At 41.3% G+C, this 27,218-nt stretch overlaps 2 protein-coding genes across 3 annotated transcripts in view; one reads left to right on the plus strand and one right to left on the minus strand.

Moving 5' to 3' along the window:
- The window catches only part of lrtm2a (leucine-rich repeats and transmembrane domains 2a), a 29,715-nt gene extending 12,436 nt beyond the window's left edge, over window positions 1-17,279 (plus strand). Inside the window, exons 3-7 of the mRNA XM_040035317.1 lie at window positions 9,671-9,900; window positions 10,429-10,554; window positions 11,090-11,178; window positions 11,664-11,821; window positions 12,955-17,279. Of these exons, the coding sequence (XP_039891251.1) occupies window positions 9,671-9,900; window positions 10,429-10,554; window positions 11,090-11,178; window positions 11,664-11,821; window positions 12,955-13,475 (1,124 nt within the window). The 3' untranslated portion in view covers window positions 13,476-17,279. The remainder of the gene's footprint in view (window positions 1-9,670; window positions 9,901-10,428; window positions 10,555-11,089; window positions 11,179-11,663; window positions 11,822-12,954) is intronic.
- Window positions 1-27,218, minus strand: part of cacna2d4a (calcium channel, voltage-dependent, alpha 2/delta subunit 4a) — a 105,086-nt gene that overhangs the window by 49,094 nt on the left and 28,774 nt on the right. For both annotated transcript variants that reach the window (XM_040035297.1, XM_040035296.1), the window contains exon 27: window positions 25,236-25,304. In XM_040035297.1, coding sequence (XP_039891231.1) covers window positions 25,236-25,304 — 69 coding nt within the window. The remainder of the gene's footprint in view (window positions 1-25,235; window positions 25,305-27,218) is intronic.

Consider the following 27,218-nt stretch of genomic DNA (forward strand, 5'->3'; position numbering starts at 1 on the left):
ATGTTGGGTTTGGCATGAAACCAACTGCAGTGGGACACTGTGTGTGTGCAGCATTAGGGCTGGAGTAGAGGATCATCCCTTCACATAGTGTTATATGAGACTGGAATGACAGCTCGTTGGCAAACCATACAAAGCATCTGGCTAATTCAAGTTTGCGATCAATAGATATTTTAATGTAACTCATAGTTATTTTTATAGAGAGGCAAGAAATAAATAAATATCCTAATTATTAAAGTCAACAAAAAACAAAATTGCTTCATTAAAGTAAAATGAAAGAGGATTTCTACTCTTTATTGTTTCTTTGTTCTGTAAAAAAACTTAATTAATATTGTTCCCCTTTACTCAATTTTACTTCAAATTTTCCATATAAACTTTTCATATTTTCTTATATGTTATTATATTTTATTCGGTTTTTTTCTGTGCATATGTAAATGTCATCTGCTAAAGGGTCACTGTGGCTTGCTCCCATGGCCAGCTTATTAGCTGTGTCTTGTAATATGGCGATTGATTGTGGCGAGCTATAATCTAGTTTGTTGTGGCCCTAATTTTGTGACAGCTCGGCTCGAAGGCATGCAGAAATGTCCATGCATATACCCGCCAGCTCTTTCTTTTTTACCACTGTGTGGTTAGATGCAGGTACAACAGGAATGTGCCAGATGAAACACACAAATAAATGGTCCTGGCCTACTTTCAAAGGACACTGGCAGGGATAAATCCGCTGGATGGTGTTTGTGGTGCAGATAAATCCTAAGCCCCACAAACAGCATTTTAACACTCGCCAAATGATAGAGATACAGTATCACACTCACAGCACATCTAGCACAGATCTAGCTTGACACTGATAAGCTATAATGATCATAGCAAGGCTATTCCTGACAGAAAATACTCCTTTCCTGGCTAAGTAATCACAGAAAATAGCTGATAATGGTCCTAAATTAATGGTCGATAACACAGCGTTTTGAGATGTCCTCATTTAGTCCTTGTGAAAAAAAATAAAAGCCTCTGAAAAGGTCATGCAATTAGGAAAAAAAAGATTTCTAGCACTTTGGAACTAATTCTAAATTCAGGATCAGAGCAGCTACTTCAGACCATTCTAAATATATATATTACAATCATATAAAAAGGAGGTTTTTTTTCAGTCCTGTGACTGAAGTTCACTCTCACTGCTTCCACAAGAATTAAGAGGGTAAGGAGCAGTCAGGTGCTGCTAATTAAACGCACTTTAATTATTGATTATCTATAAAAACAGATGTTTGCAGGTCTGGAGCATTCAGGTGTGTGTAAACACAAAGCCGCATTTTTCCTGGGAGTGGATGTCTCAGCAAATTCACCCCAAGGTCAGACCATGCAGCTGCATCTCAGACTTTACAGGCGTCAGTTAGCATGTTACAGGTTAAAGTTTATGACAGTACAATTAGAAAAAGACTGAACTGAACAAGCGTGGCTTGTTTAGAAGGGCTGCCAGGTGAAAGCCTCTTTTCAATCTGAAGGGAACGTGGCAGCACAGCTTAAGTTCGCAAAGTTGCATCTGAACAAACCGCAAGACTTCTGCAATAGCGTCCTTTTACAGACAAGAGCAGACAAGTATTCTAATGTGAGGCCATAACATTTACATGGGTCATGCAACAAGACAATGATGCCAAGCACAGCAGCAAATCTCCAACAGAATGGTTAAAAAGAATCAAAGTGCTTGGATGGAGTAAACTTTGTTTCCCAGTACTGTCTTTTTTAACAATACTGTCAATTCAATTCTAATTATATGATGCTAAAAATTTAGTTCAAACACATTTAATTACAAAATAGCCAAGTGAAGATTCAGAAAAGAAACTGGCATAAAAACCACAGCATGACAACTATTTCATATATAGAAGTTTGCGGGTGTGTGTCTGCGTGTGTGTGGATCAATACCATCTGCCTATCCATCCTGTCTGAAGAATGAGTGGGCATACATTACGACTTGTCACACATCCAAGGCAAAGTCTATTCTATTCCTGTCACGTTGATGCTGATGCGACATCAAAAGGCGGACGTCCTTCTTTTTCGTTCCAAAATTTGAATGTATTCAGCCTTGAACTACAGCCCTGGTGACTGGTCAGTACATAGTGCATCAAAGAGCTGGTGTTGCAGGGAAGTACCACGTGCAGCAGCTCCAATGAAGGTGTTGACACTGCCTGAAAATTATGCTTTCTTTTGCCAAAGCATGAATTCGTGGATCCCCCCCCCCAACTCCTTTTTGCTTTATCTCTTTGTCTTACCTGCCACTCTTGCTAAACAATAGCCACTATCACAAACAACAATGTCAATGCATGTCACATGCTCCCACGAGGCCCACTGTTGTGTGAACGAGCACGTGTGCCACTACAAATTGATACAAATAGCAGGAATTAGAGAGGCAGATCGGCCTACACATTACCCACTCCCCGCTGCAAGTCAAAATAATGATACTGTCTTACTGCCGCATCACAGGAGAAATGGACAGCGGAGAGAGACTGACGCAGCAGGTGGGATAAAAATGGAGAATGAGAGCAGGGCTGGAGTAAACAGGAAGGAGAGAAGAAAGGGAGCAAGAAAGAGAGAGGGAGAGGTAATTGGAGGTAATCCTACCGGAAGAAGAGGTTTAAAAAAAAATCAAGATTTGCAAGAAAACACTCTCTCCTCTCCTCATCACAGTGACAGCAGGAGTACAGCCTAAACCCCTACACTGTGTTCCTGCTTATCCTTAAATGCTACCAGTGTGTTTGTGAGTCAGTGTGTGCGACCATTACTTCCTGCGTTTGGTTAAGCGATTATAAACGGATGTGCCTGAAAGTCAGGCGGAAAGGTGCATGACAGAAAATAGATAATGTGGGGCAAAGAAGAACTTCTTTCCTCTCTTATCTCCAATAACATTATATGAGTGATAATGTAGCTGTACTGATAGGAGCCTGACATTGTACAATATCTATCTATCTATCTATCTGTCCGTCCATCCGTCCGTCCGTCCGTCCGTCCGTCTGTATGTCTATCTATCTATCTATCTATCTATCTATCTAAGCCAAAAACACATGTAGTGCTGCAGTGTATTGTGTGTGTGTGTAGAGGTATTAACACACGCAGTCACACACACACACTAGCTGGCTATTTTCTGTCTGCTAAGTAAATAAGGTCTTGGGTTACAGTTGAGATCAGGCATATTATAGCCCCTGAGAAATTACATGGATGTTGCTGCTGCTGCTGTAGAAAAACAGGCAACATTACAATTCATGTTCTGATGTAATGCAGATGGTTGATTTCACGTTATATATGACAGGTTTTAAGATATTTGTTGTGTGCCATTCAACTTCAGGAAAACCACACTAGTCACTAACTGTCAATAAAATGCACCAAACACATGCTTTAAATGATATATACTTACATAATAATATATAATATTTGTAAAGCATTTATCATATTTAAGGTGATATGAAAATAAAAACAAACAAGGATTAAAGCAGATTCAATAACTTCAATACAAAATACTGAAAGTGTGCGAATGCAACGGATTCATAGAACTACAAGGGCAGGTTGTTTGTTTAGGTTGTTTTTTTTCCCCCAAAATACATTTTTGCCCTTTTCCCCTTTGTTGTGAGAAGACAGTGGACAGGAGAGTAGAAAGCTGGGAGAAAGATCAGGGGCCTCGGGGCAGATTCCAACCTGGGACTCTGCATTAGCCTTAAGGGCACATGAATCACCTGCTTCACACAAACCAGTGCCCTTACCCAAGCGTTTAAACAAACAAAACAGTCACGGAAATAAATTAATTTGTACATTCAAAAAGCTGTAACCAGCAACAGTTTATCTGATTTATCATCTGATCACAAAATTAGCTGGATGGATGCCTGGATGAGGACTTTTAGGGTTATTATCTTATTCGCATAAAGGTGTGTTTTAACGTTATATCAAGGGTGTTATGTGGTATTGGCAATTGTGCCAAAAATTAAACTCTAATAGCAGCAATGGATTTGTTTCAAACTCCGAGCATAATGAAAAAAGAGTGAAGAAATACGGGCCTGTGAGTCTGCTGCGCGGAGGACAGCTGGTCGTCCTCGTAACAAGATAGCAGCAAGTCTGTCGCTTGCATGGAAAACAGCTTGGCCCTTGGTAACATTCAACTGGGCTCAGTAACAGTAGTGCCGGAGCTGATGACATCATTCCTGGGTTCAGTGTCACCCAAGGGCCCTTGAATATAAACTTACAGGCACAAGAGGCCCCTGAGGTGTCAAAAGCCGTTACCTTGGAGACATTGTCAAACATCGCCAGGTACACAGGACTGCAAAGGTCATCCGATACTGTAACATGTAACAACGATACTGTACTGCTACAAAAATTCAGAAGATACTGTAAAGTAACATATTCATCACAACATACAGTAATGCTATTAGTTTCACTTCTTAATTCAAGAAAAGAAATAAAATAAACATAAGGTGAGTCTGAGAGCCTGGTCAGCACATCAGGGCTTTTCCTGCATATAAAAGAAAGAAAATCGCAACTAGCATTGTAATAAAAAAAAAAAAAACAGTTTTAAGTGGTTTTAAGTGGCATTTAATTTACTCAAACATAAATATATGTCATCCTATCACATGGCCTGTTATAACAGGAAAATGCATTTATACCGTTCAGTGAGATAGTACAGGCTCTTTGCTTAAATGCCCAAAAGCCCGATTTTGAACCAGAGAAACTTAATTTAAAAAAGCATTAAACTTACAGCAATAAGGTATTTAAATATAGTAGTGTAACAACATTAAAGAAACAGAACAATAGTAACCAAAAAAGTGCCTTTTTAGTTTGCATCAAGAAGTTACTGTCTTACATTAAACTGTAGTTTCAAAGTACGTACAGTGCAGAACTTTTGTCCGTTTAATTAAAACGTGCATGTATTTCCATGCGTATGTCAGCACCAGCCATGACCCTGCAATCCTTTCCATATACAGAGAAACTATATAGACAGAAATCGCTGCCAGGGAAACAACTGACTGCGCACAGAAACACAAGGACACACATGAATATGCAAACATACACTGGCAGGGATAATCCTCTTTCAGAGATTACTTACGATAGATATGCCATTTGAACTCTCGCACAACTTCAAACACAAAAACCAGCACACATACATTGTAAATGGGTGGGCAAGCTATCATGTTAATTAAAAACAAACAGCTCTAATGATCAGTCGTTTTATTAAAATATAATTGGAAAGTCGGAAAAGAGGTTAAGAAATATGAATTTTCTTCATCAAGAGAAACTCTTCAGCCTTCATTAACAATTAAGAATGTGCCTATTAGTGCACAAACACACTATATTTTCATTCTAATATGGTAAGAAATATGCATGGATTTGGAATCCAAGGCAGCAACCATTGATTATTAATACTCCTCAGGTTTGAGCTGCTTGGTGTCTAAAAGTTTCATGACTGTCACTTCTGACAACAAGATGAGGCTGTTTAGAATCTGACGAGCGATACTGCCCTTAGAGTTGCCTTGATCGAACACAAACACACTTCTGCATTTTAATGCTGCGTCTTAGTTTGTTTCCCATCGCTGAGAGCATCGCCAGCCCACACTTCCCAAGAATGTCAGCGCTTTTACGGATTGTGTTAGGGAATTCTTATAAAAGATTCAGTCTGAAGTCTGTTTGGACTGAGCTAAACTGCACAGAACCACTTAACTTATTTGGAAAGAATTCTCCCTGTCTTCCTCTAAATGTGGCAGAATATTTCCCTCCTTCTGGTTTGGCTGTGTGGAGCGCTGCATCAGAGAGGATTTGGAGAAGCTAAAATAAGCCAAAAAAAACAACAACCACCACCTCCACGAGAGCAGCTAAAACCACTCATAAATGTTGGAAGATCTGCTTCAGCACTGAGGGGAGGGTGGCAGCGGATGAGTTATAATGTACAGTAGCAAAGGGATGGGAGAAGAGAGGGGCGGTGTTAGGCAACAGATATGAGAGAGTGGAGAGAGAGGAGGAATACCTTTGCAAAATAAAGCAAAGGTATTCTTTGGTGCACAAAGACGACCGCATTTTGAAAATGTGACATTATATGAGAGGAGAAAAATAAACACAATTTCTCTCTCTCCAGCTCCGTTCTGCTCTCTCAGTTGTATAACAGTGCTTCTACCTTGGAGCTACATTATCCTCGCAAATCTCCTGCACTACTGTACCTTTACAAATAGCTCCAACCTGTTATGGGAAATTCAAAGCCACTGTATAGCAAAAGCCTTCTAGATTCCTACTGAGCTGCTGGAGTGAAAGCCTGGCACTCTAAAGCGTTTCCACTACAAAGTCAGACGGCACAGGAAGCTTCGGGATACTATAAAAATCTCTCCTTTTATCCATTTGTGAAGTGGAGTTAATTTTTCCCAGAGATTAAGATTATACTGTAGGATAGAGAGAGTTCTAGAGCACTAGTACTTTTTTATGAGGGCACAGCCTTCACTTGCTGAAGCACTTTGGATCAGAATGTAAAATAGGGCAATGTCCTGAGTGAGGGAGGTCATGTTCTGTCTGGAAAGGAAACTGTGAGAAAAAAGGGACTATTTCTGCACCAGTGCAAGTCTAAATTCTCTTAATCATGTAATATTATGATTAAAAGAATTATGTAAAAGGAACAAATGAAGTGCTTAGTTAAATTTATCAAGAATGAGGGAAAGTAGCTCACAAATAAGCTAAGAAACCTAAATAGCAATTCTTGCTTGGAAACAACTTTAATTGCTACCATCATCTAAGAAATTCAAGATTTAAAAAAGATGGGGGAATGAGCTTTATTTTGTCCTGCAAAGTTTTTAGATGAGAAACTCTATACCACTTTCACATCATCAGAAGTTGGTAAGATCACTCCCCAGTCACACAGGTCTAAAGAACAGTTAGCAAACCATCTGGCAATGAGAGAAAAATGTGTATTCCACTATTACCTGAGTTGTTTGATGGAGGCTGGTGAAAGTCGCTGTGAAATCAACTGCTAAAGTCCAATTCACCATATCTGGAGACAGGTTAGTGACCCTCTGGAAATCACTAGAGTGTATTCCACAACTGGTTGGAGACTGGTTTCTAAAGGCTGCCGGCAATCACTGGCATGAAATTGGTTGCACAGAGGTATGTGTTCCTGTGCTGGTAGTAGCAGTAAGTCACAGCGTTCTCAGTTTCTGGTTTGTGTTTTACTAATGGTTAGCAGTTAGTTAGGGTTTGCTTTCAGACAAGTTGATGAGTAAAATACAAAATATGAGTTGCCAAGGCAATCTGATAGTGACAAAAGAAACTGCAAAGTGGATCTGGTGCAGTTTCATCTGGTGATAGCCAGCAACTTTAAGCAACCGGTTGTGGCACACAGTACATTTTTCCTCGGTGACAAGATTTTCCAAGTGGTTGCAAACTCATGAATAGCCAGGCAGGGGAGGAAAACAGCTAGCTTAGAAAAAAAATCATGCTCTCTAAAAAATTGGTATTTTTTTTGGATTTGAAAAGAAAAGAGGGGCAAACAAGAAGCAATAACTTAAAAAAAAGACCTTTTAAGATATTTGTTGGATGATAATTGTTAGAACAGGAAAATTATAGTTCTAAATTACTGAGTGCTGACTTCTATTTAACTGCTGTAGTTTTAATTATATTGCAAACTCCGAGTGAATAATCTCATTTTAATTTCAAATCTGTTTTTGGCTTTTATCAGTAACATTTTAAGGCTATTAAAGTTTATCAGTAAAAAATAACTGAAATAAAAAGCCAATTCTGTTTCACAATGATGCTTTTGTTTTAGGCTTTTGTTATAAATCAAGCACATTTTTTTTCTTTACAGTTTTAGCTTAAAGAGTTTAAAGTTTTAGAAAAGACAATAAAATAAATTTTGAATGAATATACACTGATTGTGATTTTGGCTATAGCATTTTATCCTATAGAATAAAGCTCGTTTAGTGTATGTGCTCAATAAACTATACAGTAGACTATATAACAATTTGACATGAGACTACAAATACGTCCATTAATACATTTATCTCAGCATCAGTCAGCCCTTCATTCCATTCTGAAGGACTTCTCATTTATGATTAATTAGGCTAAAGTTCACTTTCTGGTAGTGAATTTCCTGGTTTTCTTCCTCACTGAAAGTCAATTTAGAACCAGTTCAAAAGGAATAAAACTTTATATTATTAATGCTCTTTCTCACTGCGCCATAACAAACTTCATATTTTATCAGTAATGAGATACAGAAGCCCTGAGGAAAGACATGCGGCTTTAGAAGAATGATATGACTTTCATATCACTCATACCTTCTGACCTTCATCATGTTGTTTTCTCTTTTTTCAGCTATGTGGTCTGGCAACCAAAGATCTATTTCACTGAGATTTGTCATATTCAGAGCGTTAAATGCCATCTGAACCACTGTGTGTGGTGAGGGGGGGAATGAACCTGAATGCAGATAAAAAATAATATAACAACAAGGGAGTGAGCGAGATTTAGTGTGGCAAAAGGGAGTTGTGCGCTAAAAATTAAATGCTAATAATATGCAGATGATGCAAGAGATGAAATCTGGTGGCAAAACAAAGAGTCCTGTCAGGATGTAGAAAGTGCTGTGTCTGTGTCTGGAGTATAGACAAAGTGGTTTTCTTAATATTACGCTTTGTTGCTGCTTAACACACAAACACATGCCCACACACACATACACTCACACACACTCATGCACAGAGAGAGATAAAGCCTAAGTCGTGCCGATAAGCAATTGGATGGAAAGAAAGTCAGCCACTGTAACGAGACACTGAGGGAATACAGAGCAGTGCCGAGAGACTTGGAGTGAAAGGGAATGAGAAAGATAAAGAGACTCAAGTGGGAGAGGGAAAATTATTGAAGGGAGAGACAGACAGACAGATGTTAGGTCACACAGAGAAACAACGAGAAGAAGAATGAGTAAAAAAAAAAAAGAAGTTTGAAGTAATAAAAAAAGAAAGAACAGTGAGGAAAACTTGAAACAAAGAGGAAGGATGTAACAGGAGAAATAAACAGAGATAATGAGCAGAAATGACGAAATGACGGTGGTCTGCAGGAAAACAAGGATCTGAAAATGAAATAAAACAAAGGGGATTTCCCTCATGAGATGCACACAAACACACACACAGAGAAGGGAAAGAGAGACACGGTAACTAGTCTGAGTCTTGTTTTGGTTCAGCTGTGATAGTTCAGGCGGAACATGTTTCAAGTTTGCATGATTTCTCAGATTTGTAGCGGAAATCTCTTCTGCAACTTTCAATCAGACAGCGATGAATCAGATTCTCTGTGCAGTTTCTAAAACGCTTTCTAAATCATGGAAATGAAAAATCAAATCAAAAACCACTTCTCCGAGTCTGTTTCCCTTTCCTCTTTAATTCTCGTTTACATCTTTCTCTACATAAAACTGTACAGTTCTGTGTATTTGACACAACTTTAACATCCTCACTGGCATCAAAGATAATCATTGTTTCTGCTTCCTATTAACGTCGTAGATTGAGAGGCTATTTCACAGACACTTACCATGGGCTAGATAATGATTCTTGCACTTACTTTCTAATTAAAATCATAATCATAATTTACACTTTCCCTCCAGTCCCTTCCGGTTGTACACATAATTGAAATAATAATTCACAAGTGTGTTTTCTCCTTCCTTTGCTTCCTCCCTCCTTCTCTCTTCCCCCAGTCTTCCTCTGTGTCCTCTGCCTCCTAGCTGCATTGCTGCCGCCAACCTGCTCCTGCCCTCCTCCCTGTCTCTGCTCCTCGGACAGCCTGGTGGTGGACTGCAGAGGCCGGGGTCTCTCCTCTCTGCCTCCCTTGCACCTCCTGCCTCCAAGGAGCCGCTCACTCCTGCTAACCAACAATAAACTCGCCTCGCTGGGAGCAGCTGCCTTTGCTAACCTCACTTCTCTGGAGGTTGTGAAATTTTTCTTTGCCTCAAAGCTGAACATGTTGTGGGTTGTTGTTATATTGTTGTTCATCACTGTGTGTGCAGCACAATAAGTGATATTGTCTGGCGGATCTTATATTGAGCAAACTGCAGAAAACCTCTGATCTCAGTCTGAAAAGTTAAGAAAAAGTTGACATTTTCAAGGTTTTGCAGGAAAAATTTGCATTTACTGTGGCTGGCAGCAACAAAACAATTGATAGTTTCTGTGCAATGAATACAACCTCATTAGTTACAACACTTGGCTGCTCTTTATTTATGAATGTCTCTTATTTACCATATCAGATAGAAGTAATTGCTTCTGTTTCCTGTCAAGGCTTAATGTACAATGAAATGTTTGCAGTTTTTGATTAATTCAGATTTTCATACCCACCAAAACACCACTAGTTATTTTAAACATAAGTGCCAGATTAAGTTAAAGTTATTTGTAATACTCAAAAAGATCATCAGCTACCACCAGTGTCTAAATTGTGCATAATTTGCATGTGTTTTTTTAGGAACTGGACCTCTCTAATAATTACTTGGATAATTTACCAGCCGGATTATTCAGAGACATGTCCAACCTGACAAGATTGACTCTGCGCAACAACTCCTTAACAGTAATGGACAGAGACCTCTTCCAGGTAGGCACTCTAAATTACACAGCACCATACTTCGTAAAGCCTTCAACACTGCTCACTAAATACAGAATAAATGGCATTATTCCAACTACAAATCACATAGGACACTCAAATATTCCCTGCTAAAATGCATGGAAAACCTGTCTTTGTCTTCCGTGTACTGGGTGATATGTATTATCATTACAGTGTACTGAATGTGACTGAAAAAGAAAACAAAGCTGATACCACAAAGCTAAAGCTTAAGCGTCTGGATTTGAACTTCACGGGCTGTGCTTAATCAAGCCAACCTGAGCAGTTATACTTAAAAGATTGGGCCCCTGTCCAGGTGTTAAATTAGTAACAAACCATTTTCCCAGCACTTTCATCCACTAAATCAGAACAGTCAGTAGGATAAGTCTGTGTCATCACTTCACTTGGGAATGTAAATTAAAATCAGTAGCTGCCAGTAGCTACATGGCAAAGATGTGTAAAGCCAGTGGGTTTTATGAAAAAAAGTGCCCAACTATCAAACAAAGGCCTGCTTTTGATGTTTCTACAGGGTCTGAGCGGTCTTCAGAGTCTAGACCTGTCATTGAATGGTCTGTCCACAATTCCTCTCGGCCTACTGGATGAGTTGCAGAGCCTAAGGTAGGTACACACCAGCATACATTCATTTACACTGATTTTAATCGGGTGCTCACTTACAGGACCAAACACTAGAGTAAGATCACGATCCAGAATTATGAACAATGTAATATTCCCTCATGAGTTACAAGGTCAGAGTCGTGGATAATGTTCCAGACGGAGAGTGCAGAGATCTTAGTTAACATAATCAGAAGATTATAAGATTATTGTAATTTCATAGAAGAAGGTGAAAATGTTGGAAACCTTTCTGAAGACACTGTGTCTATGCTGACCAGCTGGCACAGAAACTAAGCAGCACTACTCGTGTTAGTCAGGCCAAGGCAACAATGTTGACATAACCAGTAAGACTGATAGTAGTAGTACCAAACATTTTCAGTAAATAATTCTGTTTTGTTTTTTTCCCCTCAATTTTAAGCGTTACATACCCATACAACACTGATTATTCTGATATAATTCTACTAAACTATTATTATTATTATTACTCCAAGGTGGCTGTCTCTAGCGGGTAACAGGCTTCATGGTTTGGAAAGGGCAGCATTTGAGCCGCTGGCCAATCTGCAACACCTGGAACTGGGCCATAACCCCTGGGAATGTGACTGCAACCTCCGCGATTTCAAACACTGGATGGAGTGGCTGCTGTACAGAGGTGGCTGTTTGATTTATGTTACAAGAACTTTTAAAGGCTACGCTTGATTTGAACTGAGGGAAAAGGACAACAGGCTGAATGGGGTCGCGAAGGAGTGGGCAGAAACGAGAGGTTATGGGGCTGGGTATTTGTTTCCATTTCTGCAACACCGTGCTTCTGGCTGTATAATATAAGCGCATCAGTGTGATAATGCGCATTAACGCGCTCATTGTGCGCTTCCTTGTACTGTATCCACATGTCTCTGTGGGCTGTTAGTACATCAGATAACCGCAGCTGCTCTCCGCTCTTTCTCCTCATGTGTAAAAATCTACATTCACCTCAGTGCCTTGGGCCCCAGCTGCCCCGCTAATGAAGCATCTCTTCTCTTTTATGCTCTATTCTCCTCTCTGCTTCATTCTGCTCTCTTCTGCTTTGCTGGGCTAAACTCCTGCTAAGTTCAGTACACCTCATAGGACACTGGACATCATAAGATGAGCAGACAAATTGCATGAAGACATTTCATAGCTCAACATGTAATCATGGCAGTAGCAGTCTTGCAGAAAGTAAGACAAAGCTTGAGAGCAGCCTGTGTTGACTACTATATATGCACAGCTGTAATATCTGGAGATATTTGTAGAGAAAGATGTGTTTGTAAAAGAGTCTTCTGTCACAGGCTGAGATAAAAATCTGGGGGCTAAATACTCATTCTGTCTTTCTGTTTTGCATTGCTTTTATCTTATTGTTTCTGTCACTTAACCTGCCCTATCTGAAAATGCAGATCAATGGCTTTCTAGCATGTGACCTTGTTACGAATACTGTGTTTGCAGGCCTGTACCCTCGTGCCACCAGTGGGAATTAGTGACTCAGATATTTCTCCTGTCTACACATGCTACCGCTTTTTGCTGAAGCCAGGCATGTCATCTCATGAATTATACAAGGGTTTAGTTGAGGCTATCTCCAACCTAGCGTTGCGGGCACAGTAAACTTGGTGTCTGTGAAGTGATGTATGACTCATCCCAGTGTTGGCACAGCCACCCCCGACCAAGTCTTTCCTACGTTTTCCGTTAATTGGTAGTGCTTTACCGACATAAGGCGCTTTATAAATGACCTCTCACTGTCCTCTTGTCTCTACACCTCTGTCTCTCTTCATTTAGGGGGGAAGGTGGATGCGGTGGAGTGCACACTACCGAAAGATCTGCGTGGGCGAGACATCCGTGGCGTTCCGGTGGAAATGTTCAACTACTGCCTCCAACTCGAAGATGAGAACGGAGGGGGTGAGGGTTCTCGTTCGGGACAAGGAGGCGGTCCTCCCTGCAGCAGGAACGCTCTCAATCCCAGCGGGTCGACGCCAGTTTCTGACAGCAGCGGCAGCACTGCTGATGATTCCTCTTCAAACACTGGAAGTGGAGGAACAGGTGGAGAGGCTCCACAGGACTGCACCCGCTCTCGCTACCGACCTGTAAGCGTGCGGCGTGCCATTGGTACGGTTGTAATTGCCGGCGTGGTGTGTGGCATTGTTTGCATAATGATGGTGGCTGCCGCGGCTTACGGCTGTATCTACGCCTCCCTGATGGCCAAATACCAGAGAGAGCTAAAGAAGAGGCAACCGCTAATGGGGGATGGAGAGGCTGATGGAGAGGACAGGGATGAGAAACAGATCTCCTCTGTTGCCTAAAGGAGTGATGGCATGGGGGTTTGGCACGTCAAAGGTTTAGGGATGAAAAGGGTGAAAATTAAAAGGGCTCAAAGAGATGAGAGATGGAAGAGCTTGTTTTAAACACACAGACGGTTATAGTATCTCTCCCTGTGACTCTCAAACTGACACCTCTCCCACTTTTTGTCTTCCTTTCTTTTTCTATTTTTAACCTCCTCCACTCTGTCGTTTTCTCTAACATACTCCCTCACACACATACCTTATCTGCTCCCAGATTCTCTCTTCCATTTGGACCCGTTCTCACTGCAGTATTCATTCCCAAACATCCCTCCAACTCGCCTACCAGCCACCTACTGCTGTTGAATTTACCAGTATATTGGCTAGAAGAAAAAAAATTGGTTCCTCTCTCTCAGTATGAAACATATCATTTAAGTAGTTACAGAACACTCATGGTGCACGGTGAGCCAGTTTTTGTAAACCTGGGCTGAGATATCAGGGATTCATAATTTGCACGGTATTGACTGGACCAATATGAGAAGAATTTCTTGTATCAGGAAGTAGCCTGCAGTTCTCAGTTTATCTGTAACCTTCTCCTTCTCAGCCTCTCCAAAGCCAGTAAACCCCTCAAGAAACCAAGACCTGAGCACAGACCCGTTCACTCTCTTCTGGACTGATCCTCCTCTGATTTCTCCTCAACCTCCAAGACCTCAAGAAAGAAACTGACATTAATGAGGAGAGCTGATAGAAAATTAAGACGATTTGTAGATGGAAATCCGATCTACTACTTTATCAAAGGAAAGATACTGAGGCTAGATCTGATATATGTAACAGAAAACCATTTGGATTTACAGATGAGCATTCATTTATCACATTAGTGGGACTCTGGCCTGTTCGGATCAGACTTCACTTTTGCTCTGGATCTTCTGTGGACTAATTCGAGCCTGGAGGTATTCAAAACTGAAGCTGTCCATGAGATTCTGACTTGGATCTTATCAATCAGCTCAAGGAGGATTAAACCATATGACTGGAATGTTGAATTTGCTGTATTCACCTGCTTCAGAAAAAGCTCCTACTTGTTTGATGCTTAAGATGGTTATGATAAATGTCCGGACAGATCAAAAGAATCAGATCAAATCCATGTTCTGGTGTTACTTGGACTATGCTTCTGGATCAAAGAAGATTACACCACAGTTACTGAGATCCAAAGGACCACAGACTTTGCTTTAAAGCACATGCTCTTTGTTCTGAACTCATTTTGAAACTCCTTTCACCTATCAGAGGTGAAAGTTTGCTACTATGGCATAAAAAAAACTCTGAGAATCCTGGTTTTCTGGCAAGGACTACAAAAATTCATCTATAAACTACAAACTTCAGGCTTGTGCACTTTATTTCCCTAAACAGATTCCCTCTGGCCTCTCTCTTTCCGTCCTGTCCTCCTTCTTTCTTTCTAAGATGGATGAATTGCCTGGAGGGATTATTAAAAAAAGAGGGATTAAACTAAAAAAGCTGCTATTTTTACCCCTCCTCCTTCTCATCCCTTTATCTCACTATCTTTTTTTTCTCTATCCAGTGCTATTTGAGGAGGTTTTTTTCACACTCCTTAAAGACTCCATCCTTTTGTGCATCCCTTCTCCCATAGTCTTGTCTGTTTGTTTTTCTTGAACAGTCTGCAATATGCAATGGAAGTTGCATGAAAATGTCACTGCCAAAGAGTCCTTGTGTTTAAAAAGAAAACGTAATTATCATTAATTTGAGAGGAATCGCTTGATTAACACTCGTTTCTCAGTGCAGTCACAAAAACGGTTTGATTGTTTGCTCTTTACGTAGTGTTTTCATGAGTATCCCTATCTATGGCCTGGTAAACGTTATTATTTTACAGTTAGCAGAGTACAATAACTAACTTAAGTTCCCCCCATACTAAAACTATCGTTTCCTCTCAATTTTTGATTGGCTGCGAATAAACTTATATTAATAGTGTGTTATCTTATATCTGGGTATGATGCAGATAAATATTATTATACTAGTCTTCTATGGTGTGTTGGCCCAACAATCCAGAATCGTTTAAAGTAGCCGTTTACGGTTTTTCTGTACCAATTCATGATGTATGTGTTTTATTGTGTTAATGGCTTCTATGTTCTGTTTTAGATTTAAATATCTGTGTAACATTTCTTTGTTGTTTCCATTTATTTGTGTTGACTAGCTGGTAAAGTTTCTGAAAGAAGCATAGAAAGAGTTTACCAGTTTATGCCTAATGTTAATCTGGTTGGGATCATTTGGCATAGAGCTCTAACATGTATTTTTTTTTTTTTATTTAATAGCAGTGGCTTTATCTCCTACAAATATTTTTTCATAATGCGACTTAATCCCTGTTTGTACAGGATTAGTATTTCCAGGAGGACCAAATTATATCCCTGCGTGTGTATTTCATGCACACAAGTAAAGTCTGTGTTTCATTTAAATATACTGACATAAACTCTGGATATGATGGCAAATGTTGATTGGAAAGTACTTGTACTATAAATAATAACACCTACATTTTGACAGGTATCTACATGTTCCTTAAATGCTCCCAAATTTTCATTTAGAATTGCCAATGCATCTTCTGTAATCTTAAACTGGAATGAGGCAAAAAAGGTGTTTAATTTTCCTAATTAAGTGATTTCCATGATGAGGCTAATATTATCACAGGAATTCTGTAGGTAGGTAAAGTAGGCATCGAGGATTGGACTTTTTACTTCACAAAGTATGGCAGAGTTGTTGTTATGATGAATGACTGGAAGCCCTTGGGTAATATTTCAATCATGTGCAAACAGAGTTATTTTAAAATAAGAAACAGTATTTGCATTTATGAAGATACTTTCTGTCTATATTGCAATTACAAAGATGTCAAAATCTGTATCTACAAGCTTATTTTTAATGGATTGTTTTTACAATATAATAACTATGTTCAATATGTATTTAAGTTACAATGGGAACAATTTGGAAAAGGTCAGAAAAAGTAAGTCTAGCTCTTATGGATGCAAGAGAGCTGACTGATGACCAGAAAGAGCATCTCATCATAGAGTTCAAAACGCCTTGGGTGTACATTATAACTTAAGATTTGTCAAAATTTAATAACAATGGCTGCTTCACTAACCTGAAAAGATGCAGAAAGCGCTCAAGCAAAAGCAATTTCCAAATTAGCTTCACAGTGGACGTCTTCATGGATGTACATGCTGACATTAAATACTGTGTGATATAACCTTGAACTTTAGAGACTCTGAGGTAGCGCCGTAACGAAAGCAAAAGCTAAACTCTGTCTTTGAATCCAGAAACACTGTCCTCTCGCCCCCTGGTCTGCAGGTCTTGTGTTGTTTGTAGCTAAGTATCTTAGCTAGCTTGATCCTGTTCCTATAGTCTGTGTGCATAAAGAACAATAAATTCTAGTTTGTTATGTAAAAACTGCAGCAGCCATGATGACCAAGGGCCTCTGAGACTACACTGCTCAGAAATCTACATGTGTTGTGTTGTTATGATGATTGTGATTATGACAATGATGATATGAAGATGGTGATGAAGCATTTCCTAGTCAATATGCATTGTTTTAAATAAAAACATATCACACCTATGTCATATTTGCATTCAGACTAAATATAAGGTTTAAAATAATATAAGGACTATTCATTTAATAAATATAATTTGGATTAAAGAGCATATCAGCAGATATAGGTGGAATAAGTATACAATGTCAAAAACACATTAATTAGCCTATACCTTCATATATATATATATATATATATAAGATATATATGTTTCAGCTTGCAGGGGTCTTTAACCTGTCGCTTGCCCAGTCAGTAGTACCAGCGTGCTTCAAGACCACCTCCACTGTGCCAGTGCTGAAACACTCAATGTGCCTGAACGACTATTGCCCTGTAGCACTCACACCCATAGTTATGAAGTGCCTTGAGCGACTGGTCCTGGCACACCTCAAGACATGCTTGCCCCATACACTGGATCCTCACCAATTTGCCTATCGAAGCAATAGGAGTACAGAGGATGCTGTATCCACAGCGCTACACTGTGCACTCTCACACCTGGACAACAAGAATACTTATGCAAGAATCCTGTTTGTTGACTTCAGCTCAGCATTCGGTACAGTTATTCCCTCCAAGCTGATCACTAAACTTGTGGAAATTGGAATCAGCAACTCTATGTATAATTGGATCATGGACTTTCTGACCAACAGAACCCAGCATGTTAGGTCATGCCATGACTGCTCTACCAACATCACACTCAACACTGGCACTCCACAGCGCTGTGTGCTGAGCCCGTTCCTCTACTGCCTTTTCACCCATGACTGCAGACCTAGGTATGGATCCAACTCCATCATCAAGTTTGTGGATGACACGACAGTGATTGGTCTCATCAGTGACAACGATGACTTTAACTACAGGGAAGAGGTAAAGCACCTAGGTGTATGGTACGCTGACAATAACCTGCTCCTGAATACCAGAAAAACCAAGGAGCTCATTGTGAACTTCAGGAAGGAGAAGAGAGACACCCATGTCCTCATCTACATAAATGGCACAGCTGTTGAATGGATTTTCAGCTTCAAGTTCCTGGGGACATCTCCATCTCCAGCCTGGTCAAGAAGGCCCATCAGCGCCTCTTTTTCGTGAGGACACTGAAGAAGAATCACCTGTCTGCTGACTTACTGGGTAACTTCTACTGCTGTGCAATAGATAGCATCCTGACCAACTGCGTCACAGTCTGGTATGGGAATTGCTCTGTTGCTGACCACAAGGCACTGCAGCAGGTGGTGAAAACCACCCAATGCATCACAGGGACTCCACGTTCTGCCATTGAGGATGTCCACAAGCAGAGGTGTCTATGCTGGGCACGCATCATTCTCAGGGACTATATCTTCCCAATAAACTCTTCTAGTTCCTCCCCTCCAGAAGGCTCTATAATAACCAGGTTTAGGACCAGCTTCTTCCCCACAGCTGTCACCCTACTAAACTCAGTCCCCTGCTGAACCTTTCCATTCACAGTCACTTAACCATCTACACTCCTCCTCCCCCTCATCCCTCCCAATGACCATGAACATTCACTGTATGCTCACATTACAGTACGTACTTACACTGTTCACTGTTCACTGTTCAAGAGTGCTACTCTTCCACTACTGTAGCTATATTCATAGCACTCTGTAGATTACCACACATCGGTACCTCTGTATATTTGTTCATAGTACATCTGTATATCTGCCCCTCTGTATAGCAATATAGAACATCTGTATACAGTTCCCTCTCCGTAAATCGCTACCTTATCGTGGTGGAGGGGTTTGTGTGTCCCAGGGATCCCAGGGGCTATGTTGTCCGGGGGCTTTTGCCCCCTGGTAGGGTCTCCCATGGCAAATTGGTCCTGGGTGAGGGACCAGAAAAAGAGCGATTCAGAAGACGGTTATGTGGAAAACATTGAGGGAACAGTTTACCCTGCCCGGGATAGGGTTACTGGGGCCCCGCCCTAGATCCAGGCCCGGGGAGGGTGGCCGAGGGTGAGCGTCTGGTGGCTGGGCCTTAGTCCATGGGGCCCGGCCGGGCACAGCCCGAAAAAGGGGATATTGGCCCATCCTCCCGCAGGCCCACCACCCGCAGAAGGCGCCGTAGCAGTCGGGCGCATTGTGTGCCGGGCGGACTGATCCCCGGCTACCAAGACTGGCATTTGGGACATGGAATATCACCTCTCTGGTGGGGAAGGAGCCTGAGTTAGTGCGTGAGGTTGAGAGGTACTGGCTAGATATAGTCCGGCTCACCTATACGCATGGCTTGGGCTCTGGAACAAGGCTTTTGGAGAGGTGCTGGACTCTGTCTCAGTCTGGAGTTGCCCCTGGTGAGAGGCGGTGGGCTGGGGTGGGTATTCTAATATCCCCTCGGCTTGCTGCCTGTATGTTGGGGTTCTTCCTGGTGGATGACAGGGTTTGTTCCCTGCGCCTTAGGGTCAGGGAACGGGTCCTGACTGTCATCTGCGCTTATGCGCCGAGTGGCAGTTCAGAGTACCCAGCCTTCTTAGAGTCCCTGGGTGGGGTGCTGGAAGGTGCTCCACCTGGAGACTCTGTTGTCCTACTGGGAGACCTCAGTGCTCACGTGGGTAACGACAGCGAGACCTGGAGGGGTGTGATTGCCAGGAACGGCCTCCCTGATCTGAACCCGAGCGGTGTTTTGTTATTGGACTTCTGTGCAAATCACAGTTTGGCCATAACAAACACCTTGTTCGAACATAAGAGTGTCCATAAGTGCACATGGCACCAGGACGCTCTAGGCCACAGGTCGATGACCGATTTTGTAATTGTATCACCAGACCTGCGACCATAAGTTCTGGACACTCGGGTAAAGAGAGGGGCTGAGCTGTCAACTGATCACCACCTGGTGGTGAGCTGGATCAGGTGGCAGGGGAGGCGCTGGACAGACCCGGTGCATCTAAATGCATAGTGAGGGTGTGCTGGGAACGCCTAGCAGAGGCCCCAGTCCGTGAGATCTTCAACGCACACCTCCGGCAGAGCTTCAACAGCATTCCGAGGGAGACTGGGGACATTGAGTCTGAACAGACCATGTTCACCATCTCCATTGCTGAAGCTGCTGCATTGAGCTGCGGCCGCAAGGTGGTTGGTGCCTGTCGTGGTGGTAATCCCCGAACCAAATGGTGGACAGCAGAGGTGAAGAGAGCCACCAGGCTGAAGAAGGAGTCCTATTGGGCTTGGTTAGCCTGTGGCACTTCGGAGGCAGCTGACAGGTACCGACAGGCCAAGCGGAACACGGCTCAGGCAGTGACTGAAGCAAAAACTCGGGTGTGGGAGGAGTTCGGAGAGGCCATGGAAAAAGACTTTTGGACTGCCTCGAAGAGATTCTGGCAAACTGTCAGGGGAAAGCTTTGCTCTACCTGCACTGTGTATAGTGCTGGCAGAGCGCTGCTGACTTCGACTGAGAAAATTGTCGGGCGGTGGAAGGAATACTTCGAGGACCTCCTTAATCCCACTGACACGTCTTCCAAGGAGGAAGCAGAGTCTGGGGATGAGGGGGATGACTTGCCAATTTCCGGGGGCGAGGTCACTGAAGCAAGTTAAACAACTCCTTGGTGGCAGAGCCCCTGGTGTGGATGAGGTCCGCCCCGAGTTCCTGAAGGGTCTGGACGTTGTAGGGCTGTCCTGGTTGACACGCCTCTACAATGTTACATGGAGATCAGGGGCAGTACCCCTGGACTGTCAAACCGGGGTGGTGGTCCCCATCTTTAAGAAGGGGGACCGGAGGGTGTGTTCCAACTATAGGGGGATCACACTCCTCAGCCTCCTTTGGAAAGTCTATGCCAGGGTGCTGGAAAGGAGAGTTCGTCCGCTAGTCGAAGCTCAGATTCAGGAGGAACAATGCGGTTTTCGTTCTGGTCGCGAAACACTGGACCAGCTCTTTATCCTCTCAAGGATACTTGAGGGAGCTTGGGAGTTTGCCCAACCAGTCTACATGTGTTTTGTAGACCTGGAGAAGGCATTCGACCGCGTCTCTCGGGGTGTCCTGTGGGAGGTGCTACAGGAGTATGGGGTGTCTGGCCCATTGCTACGGGCCATTCAATCCCTATACAACCGTTGCAAGAGCTTGGTTCGCATTGCCGGCAATAAGTCAGACTCATTCCCGATGGGTGATGGGCTCCGCCAGGGCTGCCCTTTGTCACCGGTTCTGTTCATAATTTTTATGGACAGGTTTTCTAGGCGCAGCCAAGTGGCGGAGGGCTTTCACTTCGGTGGCCTCAGAATCTCATCTCTGCTTTTCACGGATGATGTGGTATAAAGATCTGTATACTTAATTTACTTGTACATAATCTGTACATAACTACTCCCACCTTTTACACTGCCCTTATCTGTATATAATCTGCTCTTCTTGCACTTACTGCTCTTTGCACTTCTGATTAGATGCAAACTGTATTTCATTACCCTGTATTTTTAAATGTGTACTGACAATAATGTTGAATCCTAATCCTAATCTGAATATAGGTATATGTTTTCCCATACTTTTCCCTCTTTTTCCTCTCACCTTTCATTGTTCTCTCTGGGTCCATTCCCCTCTCAGTTTTCTTGTCTCAATTTATCTTTTTGTCACTTCTTCTCCTATCATTTTTTAATCTTCTCACCTTCCTTTCTCTCATCTCTGTCTCTTTATCACTTGCTCAGTCTGGTCTATTGTGTGCCCTTTTTGTCTCCACCCTGATCTCACCTCCTTTTCTCGCTCATTTATATCCTTATTAGGTGCTTCCTCTCCTCCTCCATGTAAAATGTCTTCTCTTTATTCTTTGCCTGCTCTATCCCTCTGTCTCTGTCTTTTTTTTAATTTACCCACACTCATCACTCTTTCCTCCTCTTTTCCCAAGTCTGCCTCTGCATCAGTAGGAATAGGTTTATTTATATACAGCATGTCACTTATGCCACAGAGATATTCTAATCCATTGCTGAGCCCTCAGACTGTATAACCACAGTCTTTTTGTAGTCACTGTGCACTGATTTTGGATCAGCCTCTGACACAGGAAATCCATGGCCTTCATGAAAGAAGAAGAAATTAAATCTGCCACTAAATGAGCATGAAAGCTGAGCACAAGATGCACAGAGACGCTGATAGACAACTGACTGTGTTCTGTCCAGATAAACACTGACACTCAGTGGTTATACGTAGAATTTCAATATTTTTAGATACTTAAAGACATGCAAATATTAAATATATTTTGTATTTAGGATTTATTTTAGTTAATGTGTAATTTGCAACATTATTAGGTGCAAACATTTGTGCAATTTGAAACACAGAAGTGAAGATAGTCATCATATATCCAATCAACTGAAAAAAAAAAACAAGTTCAAACTATTTGTCTTCACATTTCTGTGCTTGTCTTTTTATTTTGGCACATGTGTGCAAGCTATGCTTTTCATTGTGCTTACATTACCTTTCTCATTCTTCACAATGCATAAGCATGTAATGTGCATTACAAGGAGTGAATACACCTTTAAGCATATGTGCTCGAGTTCCTTGACCAAGCAGCTTCTAAATATTTGATTTTGCTATGTGAATGTTACTCTCGACAAGAAACCCTCCATTGCAGTAAGTAACAAAGGTAGAGAGGAAGTTAGGGCAAAGGGGTATGAGAAAAAAATGACATGATAGGGAAAAGAAAAAGGAAACACAGAGAGGAGAAATGTGATGTGGAGGCAGACAGATCTGACAGCTTAGGAAAGCAGAGGCTAAGAAAAGAGAGATGTATGTGAGGATTTAAAGAGGAGCATCAAAGGGTGAAACACACTGAGTCATGTGCTTGTGAGAGACTTGGTGTGTGTATGTGTTCCTTACACACACATACCAATAAGTTTATAAAACCATCCCCTCTGAGTTTGCTGCAGCTTGGAGAGAAGTTGATGGACTTGGCATCTAGTGATGAACTTTAACTTTTGTGCCCACGAAATGGTGATTATTATATTTACTCAGAAAACACTCCTTGCTAGTACTGGGTTGGATTTGTTAGCAGCACATCCTCAATGTAACTCTCCTGTTTCACCACATCCCAAAGCTGCACTATTAGATTGAAATACATTGGCTCACAAAAGTATTCGGCCCCCTTGAACTTTTCCACATTTTGTCACATTACAGCCACAAACATGAATCAATTTTATTGGAATTCCACATGAAAGACCAATACAAAGTGGTGTACGAACGAAAATGGAACGAAAATCATACATGTTTCCAAACATTTTTTACAAATAAATAACTGAAAAGTGGGGTGTGCGTGGCTGTAATGTGACAAAATGTGGAAAAGTTTGCAAGCCACTGTATGGTGACTGTGGAGGTCATCTGAATACAGTGAATGGACTGCTTTGTTCCAAAAACCAGTTTGAAATGGTTTGAGCTTTGTAACATATAGCATTATCCTACTGGAAATAGATCAGAAGATGGGTGCAATGTGGTCAAAGGGGTGGACATGGTCAGCATGAACACTCAGGTAGGCTGTGGTGTTTAAAGAATGCTCATTTGGTATTAAGGGGCCCAAAGTGTACCAAGAAAATATCTCCCACACCATTATATCACCAGCATCCATTGATACAAAGCCATTGATACACTGAACCACTGACCCATGCTTTCATGTTGTATATGCCAAATTCTGACCACACCATTAAAACGTCACAGCAGAAATGGAGGCAGGCTAAGCAACCCAAATCTTCTACTGATCAAGTTTCAGGTTCCTGTTCTTGGCTGAGAGAAATGGCACCCAGTGTGGTCTTCTGCTGCTGTAGCCCATCAGTTTGAAGGCTTGACATGTTGTTCATTCCAAGGTGCTCATCTGCATACCTTGGTTGTCACACCTGGTTATTTGAGTTGCTGTCGCTTTCCTATCATCTCAAAGAAGTCTGGTCATTCTCTTCTGACCTCTGACATCAACATGATATTTTTACCTAGAAGACTGCTGCTCCTTGGATATTCTCTTTTTTTTCATACGTCACTTAAAATCAACTTTCTGATAGCCAGTTGGAACTTTGTCTTGACCATGTCTTCTTGAATATAACCACTGAGTTACAGCCATGTGATTGGATAATTAAATTAATTGTTTTAAGAGCACTTGAACAGCAGTTGAACCTGAAAAAGCTGGTGAATGTATAATTCAAAAAATGTTGTTGTTATAACCATATTTTTTGGAATATATCTCATTTATACTGTACACACATCAAATACTGTTTTTAGACATCATAATTATTTCACATCCATCTTTCCTTTGTAGCTTGTGGTTTAATGAAACCCCATAATAGATTCAGTAAGCCAAATTGTAGGTCTAAGTTCAGCCTTTTGCAACAGTGTGGATTCTAAACCAGCAGCAAGAGTAAGAATGTAGCAAAGGAAAGAAAAACTGTAAAAAATGACAATTGGCAAGGCTGAGAGAAAGACTGAAACATGTATTTTAAACTCTTTCTCATATCTCCCTTATCTCCTGTTTTCCACTTCCAAATTTAACAAGATTTTCACACCTGAGATTATTTCTAGGAAAGCTGTGGAACACAGATAAGCGCGTGTTTGTGTCAGTGTGTTTAACTGTGCTTCTGTCTATCTGTCATCGTAATGAGACACCAAATGCTGACAGCCACGCACGCAAACTTGTTCAGAGATTCTTCGCTCGGATAATTATGACTGATGAGTGTGTCAGTCACAGATGTACTTACCAGGGCAAACACACACAAACACACACACAAACACTAACCTGCACATCAGTGAATCAGTGAAACAAAGCCAAAGACTCTGAACGTACAAAATGAGACGCACTCACACACTCAATTACAGCTCCCTTTTTTTTTCAAATGCAATAATGTGACACACTCATCAGTGTCACAAGGGGCCAGAACTTAAGCCAAACAAAGCAAAGTCTTGCTGATAATTCACACCACAGGCAATTAACATCCACTCAACAAGTTCGAATGTCATCAACAAATCCACCAATACATTTTGCAGCAAGCTGATTTTACTTGGTGAAAATGTAAGAAAATTCAGACACGGACGAGGGAGAAAAGAACAAAAGCGAGAGAGCAAACTGGAGAACAATATGCTTTAAATATGCAGGGGTTGAGTGTTTTACAAGAGAAATGGAAAATTTAGAGGCAGAGAAAACACTGAAAGAGCAATGAGAGGTAAGAGGAGATTAAAAAGAAATGAGAAAGAGGGAGGCAGCGGTGGGAAGAAGCATGTGTGCAAGAGACAGATAGGGTGTGTATTAAAACAGAAGTTGTCATCCTACCTCCAGCAAGTGCAGTTTTCTTGCCCACCGTCACAGTGACAGCAGTGGCAGCAATCACGATCCTCCCTGCTGGTAGAACAACACACACAATTAGCAGGTATTTACAGTACCTTATAAATCCAAGTATGTGTGCATGCACGGATGCCTTCCAGATATACAGACATGCAGGATTACTGTATGTGCATGCGGAAAATGTTCTTAGAAATATTTATATCCTCGTACACTTAGTGATTGTGGCAGTTGAAATTTAAGCATGTCAAAAATGTGTGTTTTTTAAATAAAACATATATATGTGACAGGCTGACTTGGACTGGAGAGGTAGTTTGGATTAATGTAATAAATTTGCACATGCTTCTTCCGTGCATCTACTCTGAGCCTTCGTGGCAGCTGACGCCAACTGTCATCAAACCACACATACCAGCCAGATTAACATTTTAAGCCATTATGTAACACAGATTATGAGAGCTAATCGAGTAATACATTTATAACAGAAGGATGTTGTCAGTGTATTATATTAGTCCATGTGCACCGTGTTTATATTTCTGTTATTCGGTCACTAAGACGAAAAAGACACAATGACAGCATGGGAAAAAAAATGATGCCCAAAAAACTATGTAACTAAGATGGCTTTACGAGAAAGCTTTCTAAGAAAGGAGAGGAGGTTTCCATACTTTAATTGCATGCTCATGCAATGAGAGAGAGAGAGAGTGAAAGAGAAAGAAGGGAAAAAAAGAACGACAGACCAAGAAAAAGTCAGAAGAGAAACAAATCGAAAACAGGGACAACAGGATTTATCTGCTAAAAATCAAATGAAAAAGAGGAGGCATGCCAAGTAAAAGAAACAGTTTTCCTCTACCCTCCTCCTCCTCCTCATTCTCCGCCTCCCTTGGATTATTCCCTCCCTCCTCCGCTTGGGTTTCCACCTCTTCTGCACTCAAGGTGGCGCTATAGTCAGCCTCATAGTCCCTGAATACATCTAAGAACAACACACTACATTTATCAAACTCCTAATACGTATTGGGAACTAGTTTATATTTAAAAGTGCATCTCACAAGCGTGGAAATACACCACAAAATGATTATCACCAGTCAACATAAAGCCCCTAAAATTCCTTTATAACTCTAAAAAAACTATGCATGTAAGTCGAAGGAAATAGATGCAGAAAATACACAACCACTGTGTTCTGTCATTAGGAGCAGCAGTGTTTCCAGCTGCACCCTGTGCACTGTGTAGTGGAGATTAAATTTACATTCCTGCCCTCTGTCGCAGGCTAAATCGCTTTAATGCCAACATATTTTTCAAAGCTCTTTAAAAATACATTTTATTCCAGTGGAGCAAAATAAGAGAATTTAATCCAGAGGAAGGGAAAAGCCAGGTTCAAACTTGCATGCTTTTTTTTCTGACTTTTCCTTTCTCAACTACAAAAAAAATGAGGTTAGTATGATGTGATGGCAAAGATGACACGGCTGTTAATTTTCACACTCTGATGCTGAAAACTGTTCATCAAGACATATCTTAGGATATACATCAAGCTGGATGAAATACTTTACACTTTGCCTCAATAAAAATCACATTTCCCGATCTCTCCTAACCAGTCAAAGAACTTTGTTGATGCAAATAAGAATAATAAGAATAAGAAAAACTTTATTTAGGGAAATTCACATGTCTGACGGGGCTCATCTGCTATTTGTATGACACTTGAAAAGGCATACGGGCAGTGGGTGCGAATGTTCTCCTGTATCTCTTCACTTTACAACAAAAAGAGAAGAGTCTTGCAGTACTGATGTTTCCTTGAAGATGTTATAAAGTCGGTGATCAGAGTAGATCAGGATGTTTTTTTTTCATGATGTGTCAGGATTTATGCAAACTGCATTAATATACATAGAGGGAAACAGAAAAGAGCAGCTGTACCCCCCTGACGGTACAAAAACTAGCCTTACATGGCGGATTCGTTACTCAATTTGCTGAACATTGCAAAAAAAA

The sequence above is a fragment of the Simochromis diagramma genome, unplaced genomic scaffold, assembly GCF_900408965.1.
Source record: "Simochromis diagramma unplaced genomic scaffold, fSimDia1.1 OVJJ01000816.1, whole genome shotgun sequence".
Lineage (NCBI taxonomy): Eukaryota > Metazoa > Chordata > Actinopteri > Cichliformes > Cichlidae > Simochromis > Simochromis diagramma.